Here is a 23,927-nt window from a genome sequence, read left to right as displayed (position 1 = left end):
GCAGTGCCGCGCGGGAGGCAGTATCATTACAGAAAAACCCTGTATTAAAGCTATGGCAGTTCTCAGAGTCGTGAACCAAAACTCTTACTTGCAACTTACGAAGTCGCAAAAAAGCAAACTGGAACTATTGCTCTACAAATTGATCAAGACAGCACTTGGTCTCCCCTATTGTGCCCCTAAAAGCAGAATCATGGGGTTGGCCGTGTTGCCCAGTCGCGATGACGTCAGCCAACACACAAATTAAGCACAGCTCCAAAGCATGCCTCAAGGCTTCTCACTGTACTTGGCCATCTGGCAGACAGAATTTCACAACCACGACAACATGACAGCATGCGGGTTGGTTCCACGAAACACAAATCTAGAGACACGCAGAGCATTGAGCAGACAAAGTGCTCAAGACAGCACAGGAAGACCACTCTCTACATCAGCACCTCTTTAGGACAGAGAGGGTGGTGTGGCACAGGAGTAGCAAGATCAACAGCAGCGCTCTCGTTGGGGCTACATGAAAACATCACATCATAGACTCACATGGAACTTCTTGCCATCATCGAAGTGGTTACTGCACATTCCTCGCATGGCAGAGATATCATCATTAGGACCGACTGCCAGGCGCCATGTGGGGCTCTTATCAGCAACCGTCTGCGGTCAGATTTACACCACATACTGACTGAATATTTCATAGGACAGTTAAACAGTACAGTCAGGATTAAATGGATTCCTGGTCATGCAGGGATTGGGGGGAACAAGATGGCATATGCCATCTCCTATGCGTCTCTTCCGGACCCCCCCTCTCTGATGGCAGGAGCCAGTGGACCCTGGAGAAAATTCAACTCTCGCGCAACTAGACCAGAGAGACAGACTAGATGAGCTCTAAATGAACACCGTGCTCCTATTACCTGCACTAAACATCATTGCTGTGGCGGCGGGCGCAGACAAACTCCCTGCCAACGCCATACTTACACAACATACAGGGGAGGCCGAGATGACACACCTGTCAGGCATGCGGTGGCTTCCCAGACAATGTCCACGTTTTGTGGGATTGCCCAGGAAGCCGTGCTGTCGTGTGGAAATGCCTGGCCTCCATTGCACCTACACAGCATCCAACAATCCTGGAGGCGTGGCTGAAGGACCCCTGTCTTCAAAGTATACAGGCCTTGGTCATGCTTATCATGAAGCTCAGCCTGGCCAACTGAAGAGAGAACATATAGGCTCAGACTTCATCATCATCATCACCAGCCTATTTTATGTACACTGCAGGACAAAAGCCTCTCCCTGCGATCTCCAATTACACCTGCTCTGCACCGCAGCTAGAGCCTGCAACAAGGAGCTATGATCAAGAGACACAACTTAAGGCCGTCCAGCACGTCTCGGCAGCTCTAGAGAGGCAGCGACCGCGCAAAATCGAGGAGAAGGGGGGCAGCACCCCCAGGAAGAGGGCGGTGGCCCTCTCGGACCCGCGGAAGTAGCAAGGGACCAAGACCTCGAGGAGCACAACGCACGAGACTGATGTGGCCGCGTCGCGGTAAAAGCTTGTCCTCCCTGCATGGTGGGAGCCTAACCGATTCTGCAGGCGCTTTCAATAAAGTTGTTCTCTTTCTCTCTCTCACCAATTGATTACAATCTAGTACGTGCGAATTTCCTGATTTCATTGCACCACCTAGTCTTCTGCCTTCCTCTACTGCACTTCCCTTCTCTTGGTACCCATTCTGTAGCCCGAATGGTCCAACGGTCATCTAACCTATGCATTGCATGACCTGCCCAGCTCCATTTTTTTCTCTGGATGTCAATTAGAATATCGTCTATACCCGTTTGCTCTCCGATCCAAGCCACTCTCTTTCTTTCTCTTAACCTTATGACTAGCAAGCTTCATTTCGTCGCTCCTTGCACGGTCCTTAACTTGTTCTCAAGCTTCTTTGTCAGTCTCCAAGTCTCTGCCCCATATGTCAGCACCGGCAAAATGCACTGATTATGCACCTTCCTTTTCAATGATAATGGTAAGCTTCCAGTCAGGAGCTGACAACGTCTGCCGTATGCAATCCAACCCATTTTTATTCTTCTTTGAATTTCCTTCTCATGATCAGGGTTCCCTGTGATCAATTGACCTAGGTAAACGTACTCCTTCACAGACTCCAGAGGCCGAATGGAATTCCTGAACTCTGGTTCCTTTGCCCGGCTATTTATCATTATCTTTGTCTTCTGCATATTAATCTTCAACCCCACTCTTACACTCTCTGAGTTAAAGTCCTCAATGATTTGTTGTTACTTGTCTGCATTGTTGCTGAATAGAATAATGTCATCGGCAAACCGAAGGTTGCCGAGATATTCGCCGTCGATCCTTACTTTTAAGCCTTCCCAGTTTAATAGCTTGAATACTTCTTCCGAGCATGCAGTGAATAGCATTGGAGAGACTGTCTCTCCCTGTCTGACCCCTTTCTTTATAGGTATCTTCCTGCTTTTTCTGTGTAGAATTAAGGTAGCTGTAGAACCTCTGTAGAACCTCTGCATTTTCCAAGTTATTTATGTAAGCATTCTGTACTCCTTGATTACGTAATGCTTCTATGACTGCTGGTATCTCTACTGAATCAAATGCCTTTTCGTAATCTATGAAAGCCATATGTCCAAACTGATTGTACTCTGCGGATTACTCGATTACCTGATTGATGACGTGGATGTGATCCATTGTAGCGTATCCCTTCCTTGAACCTGCCCGTTCCCTTGGTTGACTAAATTCCAGTGTTGCCCTTATTCTATTGGAGATTCTCTTGGTGAATATTTTATATAATACTGGGAGTAAGTTAATGGGCCGATAATTTAATTCTTTGACGTCTGAGTTTTCTGGGACCCTTTCAGTCGATAGACACTTCGTATAGAGAGTCACCAGTTTTCCAAGCATTATGTCTCCTTCATCTTTGATTAAATCGACTGTTATTCCATCTTCTCCTGCTGCTCTTCCCCATTTTATGCCTTGCAAGGCCCTTCTGACCTCATCGCTAGTTATAGGAGGAGTTTCTGTATCCTGTTCATTACTGTTTCTAATGGAGCTATCCTGACTCTTCTGGGTAATGTACAGGTCAGTATAGAATTCTTCTGCTGCTTTTAGTATACCTTCGAGATTACTGATGATATTACCCTGTTTATCTTTCAGTGTATACATCTTGCTTTGTCCTATGCCAAGTTTCCTTCTCACTGATTTCAGGCTGCGTCCATTTTTTATGGCTTCTTCAGTCTTTCTCATGTTATAATTTCTAATATCACTTATTTTCGCTTTGTTGATCAGTTTCGACAGTTCCACGAATTCTATCTTATCCCATGAGTTGGACACTTTCATTCTTTGTCGTTACTTTATTAGGTCCTTTGTTACTTGGGAGAGCTTGCCCACTGGTTGCCTTGGTGCCTTGCCTCCCACTTCTGTTGCTGCCCCTGAAGCCAGCCTAGTTACAGTTTCATTCATTAAATCTATGTCATCTTCATCTCTCTGTTCTAAGGCTGCATATTTGTTTGAAAGCATGAGCCTGAATTTGTCTGCTTTTACCCTTACTGCCTCTAGGTTGACCTGTTTTTTCTTGTCTAATTTTACTCTTCTTCTCTTCAAATTGAGGTGAATCCTAGCCCTCACTAACCTATGATCACTGCACTTTACCCTACCTATCACTTCTACATCCTGCACTATGCTGGGATTGCCAGAAAGTATGAAATCAATTCATTGCTTGTTTCACCATTAGGGCTTTTCCAAGTCCATTTTCTGTTGCTGCGTTTCCTGAAAACGGTGTTCATTATTCTCAGCTTATTCCTTACTGCGAATTCTACCAGCATCTCTCCTTTAGCATTTCTAGAATCGACGCCGTAGTTGCCAATTGCCTGTTCACCTGCCTGCTTTTTCCCCACTTATTGAAGTATGAAGGTTTATTACTAATTTTGACAGTGCAAACGGAACACGAGAAGCATAGAAGAGGATAACATGGAGGCTGACTCTCAACTGAATTTAAATTGGGAAAAATAAACACATGGGGATGAAGCCAAAAACCGCAAGAAGCAAGAAACGGAATTGCATGTGTGCAACACAGATGTCCTGTTGCCAATATTGAGTGAATGGCATGAGGATCACCGTTGATGTGGGTAATTAAACATTCCAATTTGATAAAGCTCGAACAGCTGGTGGATGCGTATGTTATTCTTAATTTCTTCTGCATGTTTATGCCTCAGCTACTTGTTAGTTTGGCTGGCTTCTGTGTATAAAGGGCAATAGATTTGGCCAAAGGCATGCACTGACAACTGCGTCACATTTAGGGTCCCACTTTCTTCTTTTTTTCGTTGGGAGGCACTTGAGATGTGAATAGGCACACTCTGCAGTGGATGGTTTACCAAAATCGCATGTCATGACCAGTGACGTTGCAGTCGGTTTGTCTAACGTTCATGTGTGTGATTCTCCGGTAGGAGGCGGGGTTCCTTCGTGATGACAAGCTTTCTTTCATTTGAAATTTGAGCTGCTTTTGTGTTTTGTGTGTAATCAGCACGCACATGGTACTTATCAATGCTGACTTTTGATGAGGGGCCGTTTACAAGAGAGCCGACATGACATGGCTTATTTGTAATTTTAAAAAATTCTAAATCTAGGTCTCACCCTTCATAAATATTGACACGTGTACTTATCTTTATCGGGCGACCACGTTTCGCCGCCTAACAAATGTTAGGCGGCGGGACGCGCCTGCATGTATCCGAAGTTTCTGGAAAGTTATCGATGCTTCTACCCTGCTGTCTGTTGTCGCCGAATGTTGTGTTATCTGATTTCATCGCGTGACGCGAATGGTGTAGAACTTTGCGGAAGGCACGCGGGTCCGAACGATTAGTCTGGAACATTCGACGACTGCTGTATAAAAGCCGACGCGCTTGACCCTCTGATCAGATTTCCGACGATCGCTGACCGTGTTTGCCGCTGTCGTTCTGCTATAAGTGTAGCCTGTTTTTGTGTGCACAGGTTCGCCCAATAAAAGCTAGTTTTGTATTCCACCGTATTGCTGCTTTCTTCACCGTCACTTCCACGTGACATCTGGTGGAGGTGCTTGTGCGTTCATGTACCGAACGCCCCCGCAAAGCCGCGATCCAAGCCCGAAGCCCGAGGACAGAAGCAACATCGCCCAAAACCAGCGTGCTAGCCGCAGACTGCAAGGACTGCCCCCAGACCACGGACTTCTACCTGAGACGACAAAGAAGATCGTGGTCAAGACAACCCCAATGGCTGCCCCAGCGTCCCCCGTTATCCTACAACAACCTCGGGACCCACCAACCTTCCATGGAGCAGCGACTGAAGACCCGGAATCATGGCTGGAGACCTACAAACGAATCGCAACATTCAACAACTGGGACTCCGACAACAAGCTGCGGCATGTCTACTTCGCCTTAGAAGACACCGCCAGAACTTGGTTTGAGAACAGGGAATCGACCTTGACAACGTGGGACCTGTTCCGTAGCGGCTTCCTACGCACCTTTACAAGCGTCGTGCGCAAGGAAAGGGCTGAAGCTATGCTGGACGCCCGAGTGCAGCTACCAAACGAGAATGTTGCCATCTTTACGGAAGAAATGAGCCGTTTGTTCCGCCACGCCGACCCGGATATGGCCGAGGAGAAGAAAGTCCGCCTACTGATGAGTGGTGTAAAGGAGGAACTTTTCGCCGAGATGGTAAGAAGCCCACCGAAGACCATCGAAGAGTTTCTTCGTGAGGCGACTAACATTGAGAAGACACTCGAGATCTGAAACCGGCAATTCGATCGCCACACGAACTCTACAAACTACGCCGGGGTTCAATCACTGGCTACCGACGAGACTATCAGAGCGGTCAGACTGGCTACCGAGACTATCAGAGCGGTCGTACGGGAGGAGCTGCAGAAGTTCTACCCAAGGACGCAGTCCCAAATGGATCCAATCGCTGAAATCGTCAAAGAAGAGGTTCAGCGATCGCTTGGAGTCCCTGAGGTGCAACCACGATCACCGCAACTTCAGCCGGAAGCGATGACCTACGCCGCCGTCGCCCGCCGTCAAGGTCCCCCTCCGCGACAACGCCAGGACCCTGTAACGCCGCAATTCCGTCGTCCGCCGCCGCCAGCACGCCCACCCATCGCCCAGCGCACCTACGCGAGGAAAACGGACATTTGGCGAGCCCCCGACCACCGCCCGCTCTGCTATCACTGCGGAGAAGCCGGCCATGTGTATCGCCGATGCCCATACCGCGACTTGGGACTGAGAGGGTTCGCCGTGAACGCGCCGCGTCCACCGCTTGGAGAGCGCCCACGTGACATCGCCGACTACCTCGCCGCTACTCAATGGAGCTCTCTACGACCGTCGCGTTCGCCATCACCAGGCCGCTACCTGTTGCCGCAGCGCCGACCATGCACTGGCCCAGCCCGGGGCCGGTCAGCGAGCCCATATCCGGAAAACTGAAAGCAGCAACTGATGGAGGTGCGGTTGCTGTTCGTCGAACTGACGAAGATCCTCGGCCGCCGACGAAGACGACGAAGAAACGATCTCGACGACCTAATGACGACACGCCGTCGTCCTGACGAAGTAAGAAAGCCAAGACTGCACCGACGAAAGACGACTTCACGACGCGACGTTCCAGCTCCAGTTCAACGCGACACAGCCGTGATCCGACGCCAAGACCCAACTGCAACGCCAGACAAAGAACCACCGACCTCGACGTACTTCTCGACGGCCATGCAGTCACTGCCTTAGTCGACACAGGGGCCGATTACTCCGTAATGAGTGGACACATCGCCGCCCAGTTAAAGAAGGTTAAGACTGCATGGGAGGGCCCTCAAATTCGGACCGCTGGAGGACACTTGATTACGCCGACAGGAATGTGCACGGCAAGAATTACCATTCACGACCGGACTTACCCTGTCACCTTCGTTATCCTCCAACAGTGTTCACGAGACGTCATTCTCGGCATGGACTTCCTCAACCAACACAGCGCTGTAATCGACCTGAAGTCGAAGTCAGTAACGCTGTCGGAAGATCAGGCGATACCGCCGGAGAGCCCTCGTAGTCACCACGCCTTGAGTGTGCTCGAACATCAAGTGAGCATCCCGCCTCGCTCCAGCATTGTTATTTCGGTCGGCACCGAAACACCCGCTGACCTAGAAGGCGTCATCGAAGGCGACCAACATCTACTGCTAGACCGTGAAATTTGCGTCGCAAGAGGGATCGCTCGACTGCACGGAGGAAACACGAAAGTGTTGCTGACAAACTTCAGCCAGGAGTTCAAGCACATCAACAAAGGCACGACGATCGCATACATCGAGGAAATTCTGGAAAACAGCAATGTGTTTGTCCTCTCGGATTCTGCCGCATCTACCCCGACGACCGTAGTTCCCGAGCCAGACTTCGACATAAATCCAAGTCTCCCCACGATTAAGCAACAACAGCTCAGAAGTCTACTTCGACGATAGAAAGAGTGCTTTTTGATGTCATCAAGGATTCGACGAACCCCAGTCGCAAAGCATCGCATAATAACTGAGGAGGGCGCTCGACCTCTCCGCCAGAGCCCATACCGAGTTTCGACGCGAGAACGTGAAGCTATAAGGCACCAAGTCGACGAAATGCTGTGCGACGACATCATCCAGCCGTCTAAAAGCCCGTGGGCATCTCCTGTAGTCTTGGTGAAAAAAAAAGGACGGAACCCTGCGTTTCTGCGTCGATTGTCGTCGTCTGAACAAGATCACGAAGAAGGACGTATACCCCCTCCCACGGATAGACGACGCACTGGATCGGCTCTGCAACGCTAAATACTTCTCGTCAATGGACCTCAAGTCTGGCTATTGGCAAATAGAAGTCGACGAAAGAGATCGCGAAAAGACGGCCTTCATCACCCCAGACGGCCTCTACGAGTTCAAGGGTATGCCATTCGGACTGTGCTCGGCGCCTGCAACGTTCCAGCGCGTGATGGACACGGTTTTACAGGGTTGAAGTGGCAGACCTGTCTCGTTTACTTGGAGGACATCGTCGTCTTCGCCGGAAATTTCGACGATCACCTTAGGCGGCTTGCAACAGTACTAGAGGCCATCAGGTCATCAGGACTTACTCTGAAGCCGGAAAAGTGCGGCTTCGCTTACGAGGAGCTTCTATATTTAGGCCACGTCATCAGCAAATCTGGAGTCCGCCCCGACCCGCAGAAGACAGCTGCCATCGCAAAGTTCCCGCAGCCCATCGACAAGAAGGCAGTGCATAGATTCCTTGGCATGTGTGCCTACTAAAGGCGCTTTGTCAAGGACTTTTCACGCATCGCGGAGCCACTCACACATCTAACCAAATGTGATGTCGAGTTCAAGTGGGAAACGCCGCAGGCCAGGGCATTTCAAGAACTCAAACGACGCATGCAGTCGCCGCCGGTACTTGCACACTTCGACGAGGATGCCGATACCGAAATCCACACTGACGCCAGTAGCCTAGGCCTCGGTGCCGTCCTAGTCCAGAGGAAAGAAGGACTTGAACGCGTGATATCGTATGCTAGCCGGTCGCTGTCAAAAGCAGAAAGCAATTATTCTAAGACTAAAAAGGAATGCCTCGTCATCATTTGGGCTACAGCTACATTCCACCCTTATCTCTATGGCAGGCCATTCAAAGTCGTCAGCGACTACCACGCGTTGTGTTGGCTAGCTAACTTAAAGGACCCTTCAGGACGGCTGGCCTCAGACTACAAGAATATGACGTCACGGTAATATACAAGTCCGGAAAAAAACACTCCGACGCCGACTGCTTATCACGCGCCCCCATCGATCCCCCACCACAAGACGACGAGGACGACGCCGCCTTCCTTGGGATAATAAGCGCGGAAGACTTCACTAAACAGCAACGAGCTGAAGGCTACGAATCACTTAGCCATCATTTGGGCTACAGCAGAATTCCGCCCTTACCTATATGGGAGGCCATTCAAAGTTGTCAGCGACTATCACGCGTTGTGTTGGCTAGCTAACTTAAAGGACCCTTCAGGACGGCTGGCGCGGTGGAGCTTCAGACTACAAGAATACGACATCACTGTAACCTACAAGTCCGGACAAAAACACTCAGATGTCGATTGCCTATCACGCGCCCCCGTCGACCCGCTGCCGCAAGATGAGGATTACGACGCCTTCCTTGGAACAATAAGCGCGGAAGACTTTGCTGAGCAGCAACGAGCGGACCCGGAGCTAAAAGGCCTCGTCGAGTATTTCGAAGGGAACACCGACATTGTCCCTAGGGCATTCAAGCGCGGGTTGTCTTCGCTCACGCTACAAAACAACCTGCTCGTGAAGAAGAACTTCTCACCAGTCCGGGCCAGCTACCTTCTTGTTGTACCGTCAGTGCTGCGTCCAGAAATACTGCACGCCCTACACGACGATCCAACCGCTGGGCACCTCGGGTTCTCCCGGACGCTGTCGAGAATACAGGAAAGGTATTACTGGCAGCGCCTGACCACCGACGTCGCACATTACATCAAGACATGCCGAGACTGTCAGCGACACAAAACACCACCGACAAGGCCAGCCGGATTACTACAGCCGATCAAGCCTCCTTGCCGACCTTTTCAGCAGATCGGGATGGGCTTGTTGGGACCGTTTCCGACATCAACATCCGGGAATAAGAAGTTGATTTGGTGACGGACTATCTCACCCGCTTCGCTGAAACTAAAGCTCTACCGAAAGGCAGCGCATCCCGAAGTGGCAAAATTTTTCGTCGAGAATATCCTGCTGCGACGTGGTGCCCCAGAAGTCCTCATCACCGACAGAGAAGCGGCCTTTACACCAAAGCTCACCCAAGCCATTCTGCAATACAGCCAGACAAGCCACAGGAGGACAACTGCCTACCTCCCGTAGACGAATGGTCTCATGGAGCGCCTGAACAAGACCCTTGCCAACATGCTAGCAAGGTACGTCGACTTCGAGCACAAGACGTGGGACGCGGTCCTGCCATGCGTAACCTTTGCTTACGACACGGTGGTGCAAGAAACAACACAGATCACGCTGTTCAAGCTGGTTTACGGCAGGAACCCGACGACGACGCTCGATGCCATGCTGCCCCACGTCACTGACGAAGAGAATGTTGACGTCGCTAGCTATCTCCAGCGTGCCGAAGAAGCTCGACAGCTCGCCCGCCTACGGATCAAGAACCAACAGAGGACCGACAGCCGACACTACAACCTCCGACGATGCTTCGTCGAGTACCAGCCCGGCGACCGTGTTTGGGTTTGGACACCGATACGCCGACGAGGACTGAGTGAGAAACTATTGCGCCGCTATTTCGGACCCTACAAGGTCATTCGACGTATTGGCGCACTGGACTATGAGGTCGTGCCAGACGGAATTTCGCATTCACAGCGGCGCCGCGCACGATCTGAAGTGGTCCACGTGGTGCGTCTGAAACCCTTTTACGGACGCTGACGAACTTCCTTATTTTGTTGTTTTCTTTTCTACGGGTGTTTTTCTTTATTACTTTCGTTTGTATGCAGCATCGGGTGGATGCTTCTTAAGAGGGGGGTATTGACACGTGTACTTATCTTTATCGGGCGACCACGTTTCGCCGCCTAACAAATGTAATCGCACAGCACGGGACGCACCTGCATGTATCCGAAGTTTCTGGAAAGTTATCGATGCTTTTATCCTGCTGTCTGTTGTCGCCGAACGTTGTGTTATCTGATTTCATCGCGTGACGCGAATGGTGTAGAACTTTGTGGAAGGCACGCGGGTCCGAACGATTAGTCTGAAACATTCGACGAATGCTGTATAAAAGCCGACGCGCTTGACCCGCTGATCAGATTTCCAACGATCGCCGACCGTGTTCGCCGCTATCGTTCTGCTATAAGTGTAGCCTGTTTTTGTGGGCACAGGTTCGCCCAATAAAAGCTAGTTTTGTATTCCACCGTATTGCTGCTTTCTTCACCGTCACTACCACGTGACAATATGTTAGTGACTGTTGGACCACACTAAATAATTTACTGTGATGCTTGCACTTCGGTTTTGGTAACGAGGAGGTGGATGCAGTATGGCATCCTGGTACATGGGCACTCTTCATTTTTTTTTTCAATTATTCTTTTATTTATGAAATACTGCAGGCCTTGTAAAAATCCAAGCAGAAGGGATGAGGTATATATAAGATAAAATACTGAATGTAAGAAAACTGAAGTGTAGTACAAAATATCGCAACAAGCTTTTTTGGGTGAAAATAAATATAATAAAAATTGAATGTAGCATTATGCAAGCAATAATGAAATCTTTGAATGCAGCACAGCATTACGAGAGAAAATGTAGAACAGTTTATAACAAAAGTCATGGCATACAAGTCGCAAGTCACGAAAGGGTGGCCGCTTGGGCTGGTCGGTGAAACATTACTACTTCAGGCAACGAAAAGCCCTTTTCAGTGGTGCGCAAAATGTTCAAGGAAGAAGGTGACAGGACAGAATGCCTTCTTCATTCCTTCAATGTTTTGTGCACTAAAAAGGGTTTTGCTTTATCTGAGGTCATAAAAATAATAACAAAGTTATAAAAGAGAATATATGCCAATTGAAAAGAAACAGGTTCTCTAACCTTGAGAACACACCTAGTTTACATATAAATTTGTTCAGTTACGTCTATGCTTATTAGTTTTTCTACAGTTAGACTGTTTCGCTTTGTTATTGTGTTAGTTCTAGCATTGTAAGGTGTTACCGTGATTGCTATAGCTGCCACATACAACCACAGCGCTGCAGTTCTTAATTTTCTGTGGGAGGGGGGAGGCGTAACATCCATCAAAACACCCCCTTCGTACCTAGCATTACTGCTAAATGACTTCGGCAAATTTTGCTCTGTGTTATGATGTGATAATGACGTGTCAATGGTGCCTGGTGTTGCATTTCAAGATGACCTTAGTATCAAAGTAAAATACCTTATAAGTGTTTCCCGACTTCTATACTTCCCTGCCCTGGTGGTGTAGTAGGTTTGGCGTTGAGCTACTAAGCCCGAGGACACGGTATCAAATTCTGGCCATGGTTGCTGCATTTCAGCGTAGGCAAAATTCAATAATGCCGATATACCATACATTGGGTGTACATCAAAAAACCCCATTTGGTCCAAAATTGATCCAGAGTCTCCTACCATGGTATGCCTCATAATCATATCGTGGCTTTTGGTGCATAAAAACACATAATTTAATTTTTTAATTTTCATATTTCCTGTCACCTTCATGACAAAATTTCATGCAAATTCTTTTATGTGCAAAAAAAATCTGTGGTGTGGTTTCTAAAACTATGCAAATATATGCTGAAATGTGCCAGTACTCCTTTAAGTTTTGGTCCAGAAACTCCTTTCAAACATTTGTAATTCAACTGACATTGTGTACATAGTGTAACCCCATAAAAAAGTGCAAGCAATGTTTGCTAAGCAGTCAGCCTCAGTCCAGTCACTCTTTTTGCACTAGACTTTAAGAAGAGTGTAGACGTACTACTGGAAAAGCTGTTTACTCTATGAGATATTTGGTCCAGAGGAAGTACACTGGTTGCATGGAAAACTTACCAAAGTTCTCAAAAAGGTTTCTGCTTATCAGAGAATTTAGTTCAACTGGGTCTTATTGTGAGCGTCTCAGTTTATTTGTTTCCTAACAGATTCTTTCCTACTTTTGTGATCTTTCTTCAGTCCTCAACTGCCAAGAGCAAGGCCAAGGGCTACCAAATGCGTGGCAAGCTCGCAGAACTGCGTAAAGAGCTCAAAGACCGCGAGCGCAGGGCCATTGGCCGAATCCTCTCCAATGCCGACGTGGTGCTGTCGACACTCACCACGGCCTCAGATGATGGGCCACTGAGGAACCTGCCCGATGGCCACTTCCAAGTGGCCGTCATTGATGAATGCTCGCAGGTGGGGGGGCAACTCACATATCTTAAGATACGGAGCATGCATCCATGTCAGTAGTGTTATGTGGAATTCCAGCTCTGCATCCCCCAATTTTTCAACATTCCAGGCTTTACAATGGATTAGTGCAGTCCTCGCAAACTGCCCATAGATACAATGCATTAAAAACGTAAATTATACAACGCGACCCGTGCAGAACTGCGAACTCAACGGCAGAAGCGCGAGAAGCGCCATCTGCTTTCGGCAGCTCCCTTGCAGCACCGCCCATTCCCTCAGGAAGCGGAGAGCACCCCTTCGCATGTGGAAAGCTACAACTGGTTTCTGGGCTCCCTTCTAGCATTCTTTTTTCTTCCCTTGCATTCGGTGCCCTGTCATCGTTTGTTTTCCTTCCCCCTCTTCACGTCGCTCACCCGCCTCCCGTCTTCGTCCCTTTGTGTCCATCTCATTGCGCGTTCTCTCTCAATGTTTTCTTTCGGCAGCAGGCACTGCCGAAAGAAAACATTGGTAATTTGGTAATGGTAATGCTTGATACTTAAAAATTTCTGATTTTAGCTCTGGAAATATAACACAAAGTTCATAGTAGGAGTAACCATAATGTCATATGGCTTCGACTGTGCGTTTTTTTGTTTAATTAAAATTGCAGTGTTTGTCCTCTGTGCTTTTTTCGTGCAACCCTGTTAAACAATTATCAGTTATAACAATCTAATTTTCTTGACACTTGAATATAGTTATAAATGGGTTTGACTATACTTACATGTCAATTTTGTTCATGTATTGTTATGACAGTTTACGTTTTTGTATAGGTGCAGTCAGCCACGGAACTTTACAGGACACGGGGTCCTTGGCAAATATTTAGGCATTTATGATCTGTTAAGGCATGGCTCCATTATGCAAGAAAAGGTGAGGCGAGAAGAGAACAAGAGAAGTGGACAACACGAATGCCTAGCCACTTCTCTTCTCTTGTGTCCTGTCTGCACGCCTCATCTTTTCTTGCATAATGAATCCTTACCAACTAGCTCAGCTTTCTGTCGTTCTAAGGCATGGCATTTCTAATATAATAGATCATTGTGTAGTTCACCAGGGCTACTACACACTGATACTTCGATTTTGAGGATATGCGCCCAGACTTCACGGGAATTTAGATTTTTCAGAAATCTAATGTCCCGTAAGTGTCCTGTAATCTTTTGTGAACAACCATATTGTTTCGTTATGTCTTGTTTAGTAGGGGATGGAACACTGAACATTTATTAAATGGGGTATAACTGGTCTTATTGAGCCCTGGGATACGCAAGGATAGGTGTGGCAACATGGCGATAGCAATGTAGACTATGTCGAGAGAGGAGAGCCAAGGAGCTGGAGGACCAGACGCAGCTCGCTGTTTCATCTGCTCAAAGTTCACAGAGGAGGGGGGGGGAACGCATAATTCACGTCAAACGGGATTGTGGCACCATCTGTCTATCCTTTTTGTAACATATACATCTGTTGTGCTCCTGCTTTAGGTCATTATGGGCCTGCAATGTGCATTTTAAAAATGGTACGGTAAAACCGGTCATCTATTAGAGTAACAGAATGGGGGCGGAGAGAAAGGCAGTTGAGGGTGTGATGAGACTGCTAGGTCTGCAGGCTTAAAAGAGAGTTGGCTTGTGCAGTTCAGGAGTATCATGCTTGCTTCTACTGTGCCCTTGATGGTAACGCGCTGCTGATTTTCATGGCTAGAAATAAAAAATGCAATTCTCTGCATTGTTAATGTGCACCCTGATTTTCATATGTCAAAAAAAAATTTAAGTGGTATACTCTTAAGTGTTCACTCACAAGTTTTTCACAGTAAGAAAGAAATGGAAATTTGTTCTCACTCTGAAAAATGTGTTACATTTGAGCTACAGTGGACTTATCACTTATAGCCTCTGTCAGAGGCCTCCTTATCACTGCCGACGGCCCAGAGCATTTAATCCTTAGTGCCATCTATGGCATTTGAGATACCACATTTCTTAGACACCTTGCAGACCACGGCAGTCTAACAATCTTGCAGAGCAGGCACAAAGCTATTGCAGCTACCACAGCTGTAGCGACGCATAAATCTTTAATTTCATTGACAGTAGCTTACCACTATTTTAGTTTTGGTTTAATATTCAAATCTAACGTGTGTCGTATTGTAGCACATTATCCGCACACAAAAAAAAAGTGCACTTCAGAATTGAGTGCACATGGTAAGTGGAGATCACTGTGAGAAGCCGTTGTCATGCAGCCGAGTGAAACAGGCCAATTTCTAATGTGCAGTCCCTGGAAGTTGCTTGCTGGATGGCGCTTCTCCGAGCACCCAAGTGCATTCTTGCCGGGGACCATCACCAGCTGCCCCCGACCATTGTCTCTGAAGCGTGAGGGCCTGTACTTGTGTTTTCTTTTTCTTTTATCTTTTTTCAAGTCATGTCAAGAGAGAGAAAAGTTTAATGATAAAAAAGACAGAGAGGTCAGCTTGAGGTACATTCTTAGCCAAAATTATGCGGGCTACATTGCCTGCGTTCTGCAAGGCTGACTACAGGCTGTAAAGGGAACTCTCGTTTTCACCATTCAGAGGTCTGGACTGTCGGGAGCACCTCGGGAACCGAACCACTCAACCAAGCAGTTGTAAAGGATTCAGAGGTTTGAAATCTGTACTGAAAATGGTGTCAACTCGAAGAGGATGCAGGACAAGCGCTGTCTAACAACTGAAATTTATTCGATGCAAAACAAAAAGGAAACACACCCTGCACACGCATGCCATTATGGGACATCATGGAATACATCAGAAGCTGCAGCTCTCAATTTAACAATGAGATAGATGGTACAGATGAACAATTATTATGTTGTCTTTGAATATGGAAAGCTTCTTCCAGTTCATATACTTTTTTATCTTTGTGCTAGGTGATGACTTTAGTGCAATTAAAAAAAGACTTGCAACTTCACTCATTGCAATATGCTGGCAGATGTGAGGCAGGCGTTCACTTTAATGCATTGTGATGACATAAATGCTCATTTAAGCATTCATGCAATAATTTTTATTTGCTTGCAAAAAAATTTGTCAAGCCTTTGCTTAGGCCAAACCTGAACTAACCTAACTTCTTTAATGAAATGCTCGGTTGCAAATTTATGAGCAAAGATTATCATGCATCATGTATGATACACCATGCAGTTAGGGGTATATTTTTTGACCATGCAGAAAGACATTCTACTTGCACAAAACTCGGCAAAAGTATGAAATCCAATGAAAAATCTTGACACATTGCTTTAAAAAAAAATGGAGCGTAGTTCTCACAGCTCCAGCGAGGACAAGTTTCATTAAAGTTTGATGACGTCACCCTCAGTTATCCGATTCATACCTTCAGTACCTAGGTCAGATCATTTAAATACCTTGGTTTTCGGTTAATTTGTTATTTGCGTCGTCATTATGAGTTTGACGCAAGCCGGAAGTAAACCTTCCTCTTCTTGTCAGAGTCATGTGTTGCTTCTATTGTTATTAGCTCCTAGAACATGACAGGCCCCACGCTTCTTCATCGTAAACACTACTGGCATTTTCATTTTCTTTCCCATTCAGCACCAATAACGGTTCCAAAAAAAAAAGGGCAGTTCAACAAAATCAATATTGCCACCAAATTTGTTCTTTTACGGGGAAACATATCTCTACTGTCCTCGACAGAACAACCTATAACTACATGCTGTATCAGATATGATACAGTAATTATTGTTTGCCTCACAGAACCACCCTAATGTATTTCTCAATTAACACATCACAGTAGGCTAACAAAGTAAATAAACATCCGGATATTATTTGTGCGCTGATTTCAAGTGTATAAATTGTGTAAAAAATCTTTTTGTGTACGAACTCTTTGCACATTGTGTGATGAGCTGCCACCATACGCTTTAAAGACAAGGTCTTAGCTACACATGGGTTTGGCGTATCTGAGATCTGGGTATCTAGACACCACTTTCAGAAAAAATTCACTGCCGATTACGACACTCCCTAATGCAGAATTTTAGCGCAGCTCTATACGTGTTTTCATTTCGCAATTTATTGGCTGGCGCGGACAATCTGTCCCATGCGGCACGTTGCAAACGGAGTGAAGCGTTGCAAAACAAGTAACACTCGAGCACAATGATAGTGGCGAGCAAAGTCGGCGATCGTGGAATGTCTGATCTGCTGGTTACTGCGTTGGCTCATCGAAGGTTCCAGAGTAATCGCTGGTGCCCGCGTGTCTTCCAGAAACTACTACACAATTCGTGTCGCACATGCAATCAGATTACAAAAAGCTTTGATGACAACAGCCAACGGATAGAACTATCGATAACATTCGAGAGACTTCTGATACATACAGGCGTGTCGTGCGTCAACTGATAACGTTTAACATTTGTTAGTCAATGAAAAGCGGTGACTAAAGAAAGACAACGAAGTGAACAGACGATGCACGTTACTCTTGCGCCATCCCATAGCGATTGTCACAAAACATGTCCGTGGCACGACGATGTGCGCCACCAGGCAGCGCAACGCGTTTCTCTTTTGTCCTTCACCATTTTGTTCGTTCGCTCGGTTATGCCACCGCTGCCACTCGCCGCAGAAACGTGCCATTAAGAGCTGCCCTCTAAAAAATGGTCACGTAGGTGACTCATAGATGCCACGTGAGCATGAGAATGGACAATCACTTTGGTGACACACTATGGCGGCTGTTCTCAATCGTGGCTGGAAGTGAGCCTGCCCATGCAGTGGCCAAGCACAATAAGCAAGTTCACCTTTGTAGGACTGAGATATCGACTTCTTTGTTTTCTTTGCATGCCACAGGTCAACTTCGATGCGCACCAAGTAGCAGAGTATGCATGCACTAACGCATGGTATGCAAATTGTCAACCCTTCGTCGCCTTGTCCCTCATTTTAGACACCTTTTCAATGATGAACCAGCATCAACTCGCTCAGTTTGCCCCCAATTGTCATCTTCAAGAAGATGTGTGTTGTTGAAGTTGTGGAAATGTTCACTGGTGCTCAGCTCATTAATAAAGTATGGCTCTGCAGCATGGGCTTTATCGATGATGTGCGCACAGTGCAGCTAAAGGAGGCCTGGAGGTGACGCTGATGGAGAGGGCACTGCGTCTACATGGCGAGGCCATTGTCCGCGTGCTGGTGATGCAGTATCGCATGCACGAGCTCATAATGCGCTGGTCATCTGACTGCTTCTACGCTGGCAAGCTGGTGGCACATGCCTCCGTCGCTGCACACCTGCTCAGGTGAGTCGTTATTTATTAATGCGAAGCACTCTTTGCAATTTTCGGGCACTTTGAGCATGTCTATCCATCTCTCTAGCCTCCGACACTGGCAGGGCTAGCGGTGCCTACCAACTTGAGCTGCTGGGTATACACTCACATTTGCACTGCCAGCACGGTTGTGGCATTGTCGCCATTAGAGCTCCGTTGTCCAACTCTTGCTTCTGATTCTCGTGTACTACCTGCGCCGAGCCAGGCGGCGTGCACAAGAAGATCCGGGCATATCGGCTGCAGAACACCAGATGGTGGTTATCCACAGCGAGGCGCGTTGTGACGTCATGTGCCTCCTCGGAGCACCGCCACGGCAAAATCGGCCGCAGCCAGTAAGTTCGCGGCCAGTAAAGCTTTCAATTTAAAAACCGCCTTCACGGCGGTTGTGAGCTTTACTGCATAGCTTTGTTATATTGCAACGAAATTGACTTTAAACAACTGGCCACACTATTTTCCAACAAATATTGGACCCTCACCCCTTTGCTAAACAATTGGGTACGCATTAGATTGGTATACTGTTCTGGTATACTGATTGGTATACCACTTATGGTATACTTATGGTGTACTGATGGTACACTGTTCCATATTTTTATGCCAGCAAATTGTAGTAACCTTTGACCATAGATATTGCTCAGGCTGGCTTTTTAACACAATTACATGTATGCACAGAATGTACAAGGGTGGCTTTGGCGTTCAGATGGCTGAGGGAAAGCCACGATGCATGCAAATTTAGTCGGCGGCTGTGTAGAAAGTGCATGAACCGGGATGCGCTGTCGATGAGCGGGCAATTTTGAAGCCCAGGATGGCTCCACTGCACAATGCCCGAAGAGCAGAAGCGTTGCAAATGGGCTTCTCCTGGCAACAGATGCTGGGCATGAGATGCGGAAGTGAGAAGGCTCCAGTAGCTGCAGGCTTCAAAGTCTGAGGAACTGCTCCAGGAAGAGACACGTGCAAGGTTAGCACGGGCCATCGCTAGTGTGCTGCTGGGCCAACTCTTGTGCTTTGTCGGTTTATGCTTCATAAGAGCCAGCTGGGCCATCCACAGTGGAAGGCTCTAGATTTACTGATTTTGACCACCTGGGGTTGTTCAGTATGCACCCACATTTGAGTGCACGATCACAGCTGCAAGCAGATTGTTTTTTCTTTTTATTATTTCTGAGACATTGCCGCAGCTTCTGCTGCTGCTTCTTTCTTTTTTTTTTCCTGTTTGTCTTTGTTCTGAATGTCATCTTTGAATGCCACATGTAAACTTGGTCGCTTATCAGTACATGTCTGTTTTGTTCCATGTGTTTCAGTTTATCTTATCCTTCGATGTTTGTTTTCCCATTGGTTAATGTGCATGAAAACAGCACTACACTAGATTTGAATATTGGCGCAGCATGGTTATGAACATTGCACACATATTTTTAGGAGGAAATATGTCAAAGTGGGCCTGTAATAGGGTCAGCTGTTCACTAAGTAATTTCAAGGCACTACACTTACAGGAGAAAATAAAGATTGAACCTGTGACTTCGTGCTCGGTAGAGGAACACCATAGTGACCAAGCCACTGTGGTCGGTATTTTAGTTCCTTGGGCTGCCTGTTTTCTTCGCCATATATCCTATAAAAGAGCAATGGTTAGTTGAGGCTGGCACTTATTCAGGGAATAAATGCCTCAGAAACTCGTTTTTCTTACTTATAATTCACTCATGAGTAGACAGCAGAGAGCACTGGATGAAAAAAGACAGCACTGGATGAAAAAAAAAAACGAAAGATTGGACAATCTTGGCAATTGCTATTGTGTTCAGTACGAGCTGCAATGCATGAGCCATGGCTGGAGCGCTCTTGCAATCAAGCTGGTGGTGCTAACGGTTCCAGAAATGCGCACCCCCCTCATGCTTTCTGTCTGCCTTCTTCATGGAGCCTTTTTGTTTTCCGTGATTTCAGTGCTGCTAGAGTAATTGTACGTCAAGTCTCGACTGGCTTGTTTTGTGACACATTGGGAAAACTTGTTGCCACTAGGGATCTACCTGGAGTGGAAGACAACGATGACACTGCACTGCCTCTGCTGCTCATCGACACGGCCGGATGTGGAATGGTTGAACTGGACACGCCAGACGATGAATCCAAGGGAAACGAAGGTAATGGGGCGCACTTCCAGTTCCAGTACCTAGCCGTTATCCTACGTGCAGTCGGGCAAGTGTAAGCGCCCCTTGCAGATGAAAAATATTTCCGAGAGGATCTCACCTCAGGGGGGAGCCAATGTCCGGTAAAGAAAATCTGACAAGGAAACATGACTTGAAGCACTTGTGACAGGCTTTCTCAATTTGGGAATGGCAGTGCACCAATGTCGCTGAAAAGAAAAGTGTGGTGTTTTGCCTAAGTAGTAACCTGCATCGAGTGCATGACTCCTCTAGCTCATTGGTGCTGAAATTTCGCACCGAGATAGCACTTCACAGTGTTTTTAGCGTTATAGAATATTGGCATGCATTACATACTCACCTGTTTCATCTGCAGCAAAATCCAATGGGTGTGCCGTCTGCAGCGATGCCACTAAAAAAAAAAGTTTTATTTTGCTGCTAGGAATGGTGGCATCCTCTGTCACCTGCACAGTGAAAGGCTTGAGACTGCATAGCACTACGCTTCAACATGTGGCACAGTCTTGGAGGCCATAGCGTGGATGCGGTGTTTCATTTCTCGCCACAAGATAGCGCTACCACCCTACCAATGACGACGTTTCTACACTTTTGCTTTTGCTAGAGGCACTGCTTAAATGTGTGACGTCTGAGGAAATTCAGCCTGTGGTCATCATGAATGAAATTAAAATTGCATAGGAATATGCGCATCACCATGTTGGTTGCACTTGTACCACAATATTAAACATGAATTGTAAATAGCTTTCTGCTTGCTGTGTTTCAAGTAAAGTTCTATTCCTTCTTGGCACTAAAATCATCTTCACATTCACAACTTGCATGAATGCATTTCTTACATCTTGAAATTGTAGAAGCGCACAAAGACGAGAACGAAGACAGAAGACAGGACGAGGCACTTACCAACAACTTAATTTTCTTTTTCTGTCTTCTCTCTTCACTCTCATCTTTGTGCACATTTACAGTTTCCAGATGCAAGTAAACCAACCAGTCCTGTTGTCCATATGCATCAGAATGGACATGCAGAAAACCCATGCAGAAAAAGTGTTGCTATGCTGTTAGTGCTTTGTGCCACGGAAACTACGCACAAATTTTTTGAACTGTGGTGATACAAATGTGCTGTCCTTGCTACGAAGTGCAGTTATCAGTAGGGTACTAGTTTGGGCAAGTTGGTATCTATTTCATGATGGCAGGTTTTGCACACAAACTAGGAAACAGTCGCACATGAAAAGATGCGTGCACAAGCACACAATTTGCAGTTGTGTCTTGCCCCTTTACATTTTATTGGCCCCAAGTTTGTCCGTAAAACCTCCTGTCATGGAATACAATTATTAGTAGAAAAAGCTCCAGAAAGATGGTGTGTAATGAAGCAGACCCACCTTGTATTTTCGATAGCAGCTCGGAGACGACGACGATGACCCGTGCTGTGATTTGCAAGAGAGCTCGGGCTGTTCACTGCTGCTAGGCTGCTGTTTATCTGCTGCTTCTCACCTTTAATTGAACATCATTACAGGTGCAACATCATCATCATCATCATCAGCCTCGTTACGCCCACAGCAGGGCAAAGGCCTCTCCCATACTTCTCCAACAACCCCGGTCATGTGTTTCCATGTCGTCCCTGCAAACTTCTTAATCTCATCCGCCCACCTAACTTTCTGCCGCCCCCTGCTATGCTTCCCTTCCCTTGGAATCCAGTCCATAACCCTTAATGACCATCGGTTATCTTCCCTCCTCATTAAATGTCCTGCCCATGCCCATTTCTTTTTCTTGATTTCAACTAAGATGTCATTAACTCGCGTTTGTTCCCTCACCCAATCTGCTCTTTTCTTATCCCATAACGTTACACCTATCATTCTTCTTTCCATAGCTCGTTGCGTCGTCATCAATATAAGTAAAGCCCTTTTCGTAAGCCTCCAGGTTTCTGCCCCCTAGGTGAGTACTGGTAAGACACAGCTATTATACACTTTTCTCTTGAGGGATAATGGCAACCTGCTGTTCATGATCTGAGAATGCCTGCCAAACGCACCCCAGCCCATTCTTATTCTTCTGATTATTTCCATCTCAGGATCCGGATCCGCCGTCACTACCTGCCCTAAGTAGATGTATTCCCTTACCACTTCCAGTGCCTCGCTACCTATCGTAAACTGCTGTTCTCTTCTGAGACCGTTAAACATTACTTTAGTTTTCTGCAGACTAATTTTTTTGACTAATCTCCCTGCCTGACACCTTTCTTTATTGGGATTTTGTTGCTTTCTTTATGGAGGACTATGGTGGCTGTGGAGCCGCTATAGATGTCTTTCAGCATTTTACATACGGCTCGTCTACGCCCTGATTCCGTAATGCCTCCATGGCTGCTGAGGTTTCGAGAGAATCAAACACTTTCTCGTAATCAATGAAAGCTATATATAAGGGTTGGTTATATTCTGCACATTTCTCTATATCACCTGATTGATAGTGTGAATATGGTCTATTGTTAAGTAGCCTTTACGGAATCCTGCCTGGTCCTTTGCTTGACAGAAGTCTAAGGTGTTCTTGATTCTGTTTGTGATTACCTTAGTAAATAGTTTGTAGGCAACTGACAGTAGGCTGATCGGTCTATAATTTTTCAAGTCTTTGGCGTCCCCCTTCTTATATATTAGGATTATGTTTGTGTTCTTCCAAGATTCCAGTACGCTCGAGGTCATGAGGCATTGCGTATACAGGGTAGCCAGTGTCTCTAGAACAATCTGCCCACCATCCTTCAACAAATCTGCTGTTACCTGATCCTCCCCAGCTGCCTTCCCCCTTTGCGTAGCTCCCAAGGCTTTCTTTACTTCTTCCGGCGTTACCTGTGGGATTTCGAATTCCTCTAGACTATTCTCTCTTCCATTATCGTCGTGGGTGCCACTGGTACTGTATAAATCTCTATAGAACCCCTCCGCCATTTGAACTATCTCATCCGTATTAGTAATGATATTGCCGACTTTGTCTTTTAACGCATACATCTGATTCTTGCCAATTCCTAGTTTCTTCTTCACTGCTTTTAGGCTTCCTCCGTTCCTGAGAGCATGTTCAATTCTATCCATATTATACTTCCTTAGGTCAGCTGTCTTATGCTTGTTGATTAACTTCGAAAGTTCTGCTAGTTCTATTCTAGCTGTAGAGTTAGAGCCTTTCATACATTGGCGTTTCTTGATCAGATCTTTTGTCTCCTGCGTTAGCTTACTGGTGTCCTGTCTAACGGAGTTACCACCGACTTCTATTGCAAACTCCTTAATGATGCCCACAAGATTGTCGTTCATTGCTTCAACACTAAGGTCCTCTTCCTGAGTTAAAGCCGAATACCTGTTCTGTAGCTTGATCTGGAATTCGTCTATTTTCCCTCTTGCCGCTAACTCATTGATCGGCTTCTTATGTACCAGTCTCTTCCGTTCCCTCCTCAAGTCTAGGCTAATTCGAGTTCTTACCATCCTATGGTCACTGCAGCGCACCTTGCTAAGCACGTCCACATCTTGTATGATGCCAGGGTTAGCGCAGAGTATGAAGTCTATTTCATTTCTAGTCTCGCCGTTCGGGCTCCTCTACGTCCACTTTCGCCTATCCCGCTTGTGGAAGAAGGTATTCATTATCCGCATATTATTATGTTCCGCAAACTGTACTAATAACCCTCCCCTGCTATTCCTAGTGCCTATGC

At 46.7% G+C, this 23,927-nt stretch overlaps 1 protein-coding gene across 2 annotated transcripts in view; it reads left to right on the top strand.

Annotated features, from left to right (window-relative positions):
• Window positions 1-23,927, top strand: part of LOC126517907 (DNA-binding protein SMUBP-2-like) — a 104,800-nt gene that overhangs the window by 26,852 nt on the left and 54,021 nt on the right. For both annotated transcript variants that reach the window (XM_072285379.1, XM_050167730.3), the window contains 4 exons: window positions 12,636-12,854; window positions 15,126-15,223; window positions 17,916-18,098; window positions 20,127-20,245. In XM_072285379.1, the coding sequence (XP_072141480.1) occupies window positions 12,636-12,854; window positions 15,126-15,223; window positions 17,916-18,098; window positions 20,127-20,245 (619 nt within the window). The remainder of the gene's footprint in view (window positions 1-12,635; window positions 12,855-15,125; window positions 15,224-17,915; window positions 18,099-20,126; window positions 20,246-23,927) is intronic.

Source organism: Dermacentor andersoni, chromosome 11, assembly GCF_023375885.2.
Source record: "Dermacentor andersoni chromosome 11, qqDerAnde1_hic_scaffold, whole genome shotgun sequence".
NCBI lineage: Eukaryota > Metazoa > Arthropoda > Arachnida > Ixodida > Ixodidae > Dermacentor > Dermacentor andersoni.
The sequence above is the reverse complement of the archived record's forward strand: the minus strand, read 5'-3'. Positions and strand labels throughout refer to the sequence as shown.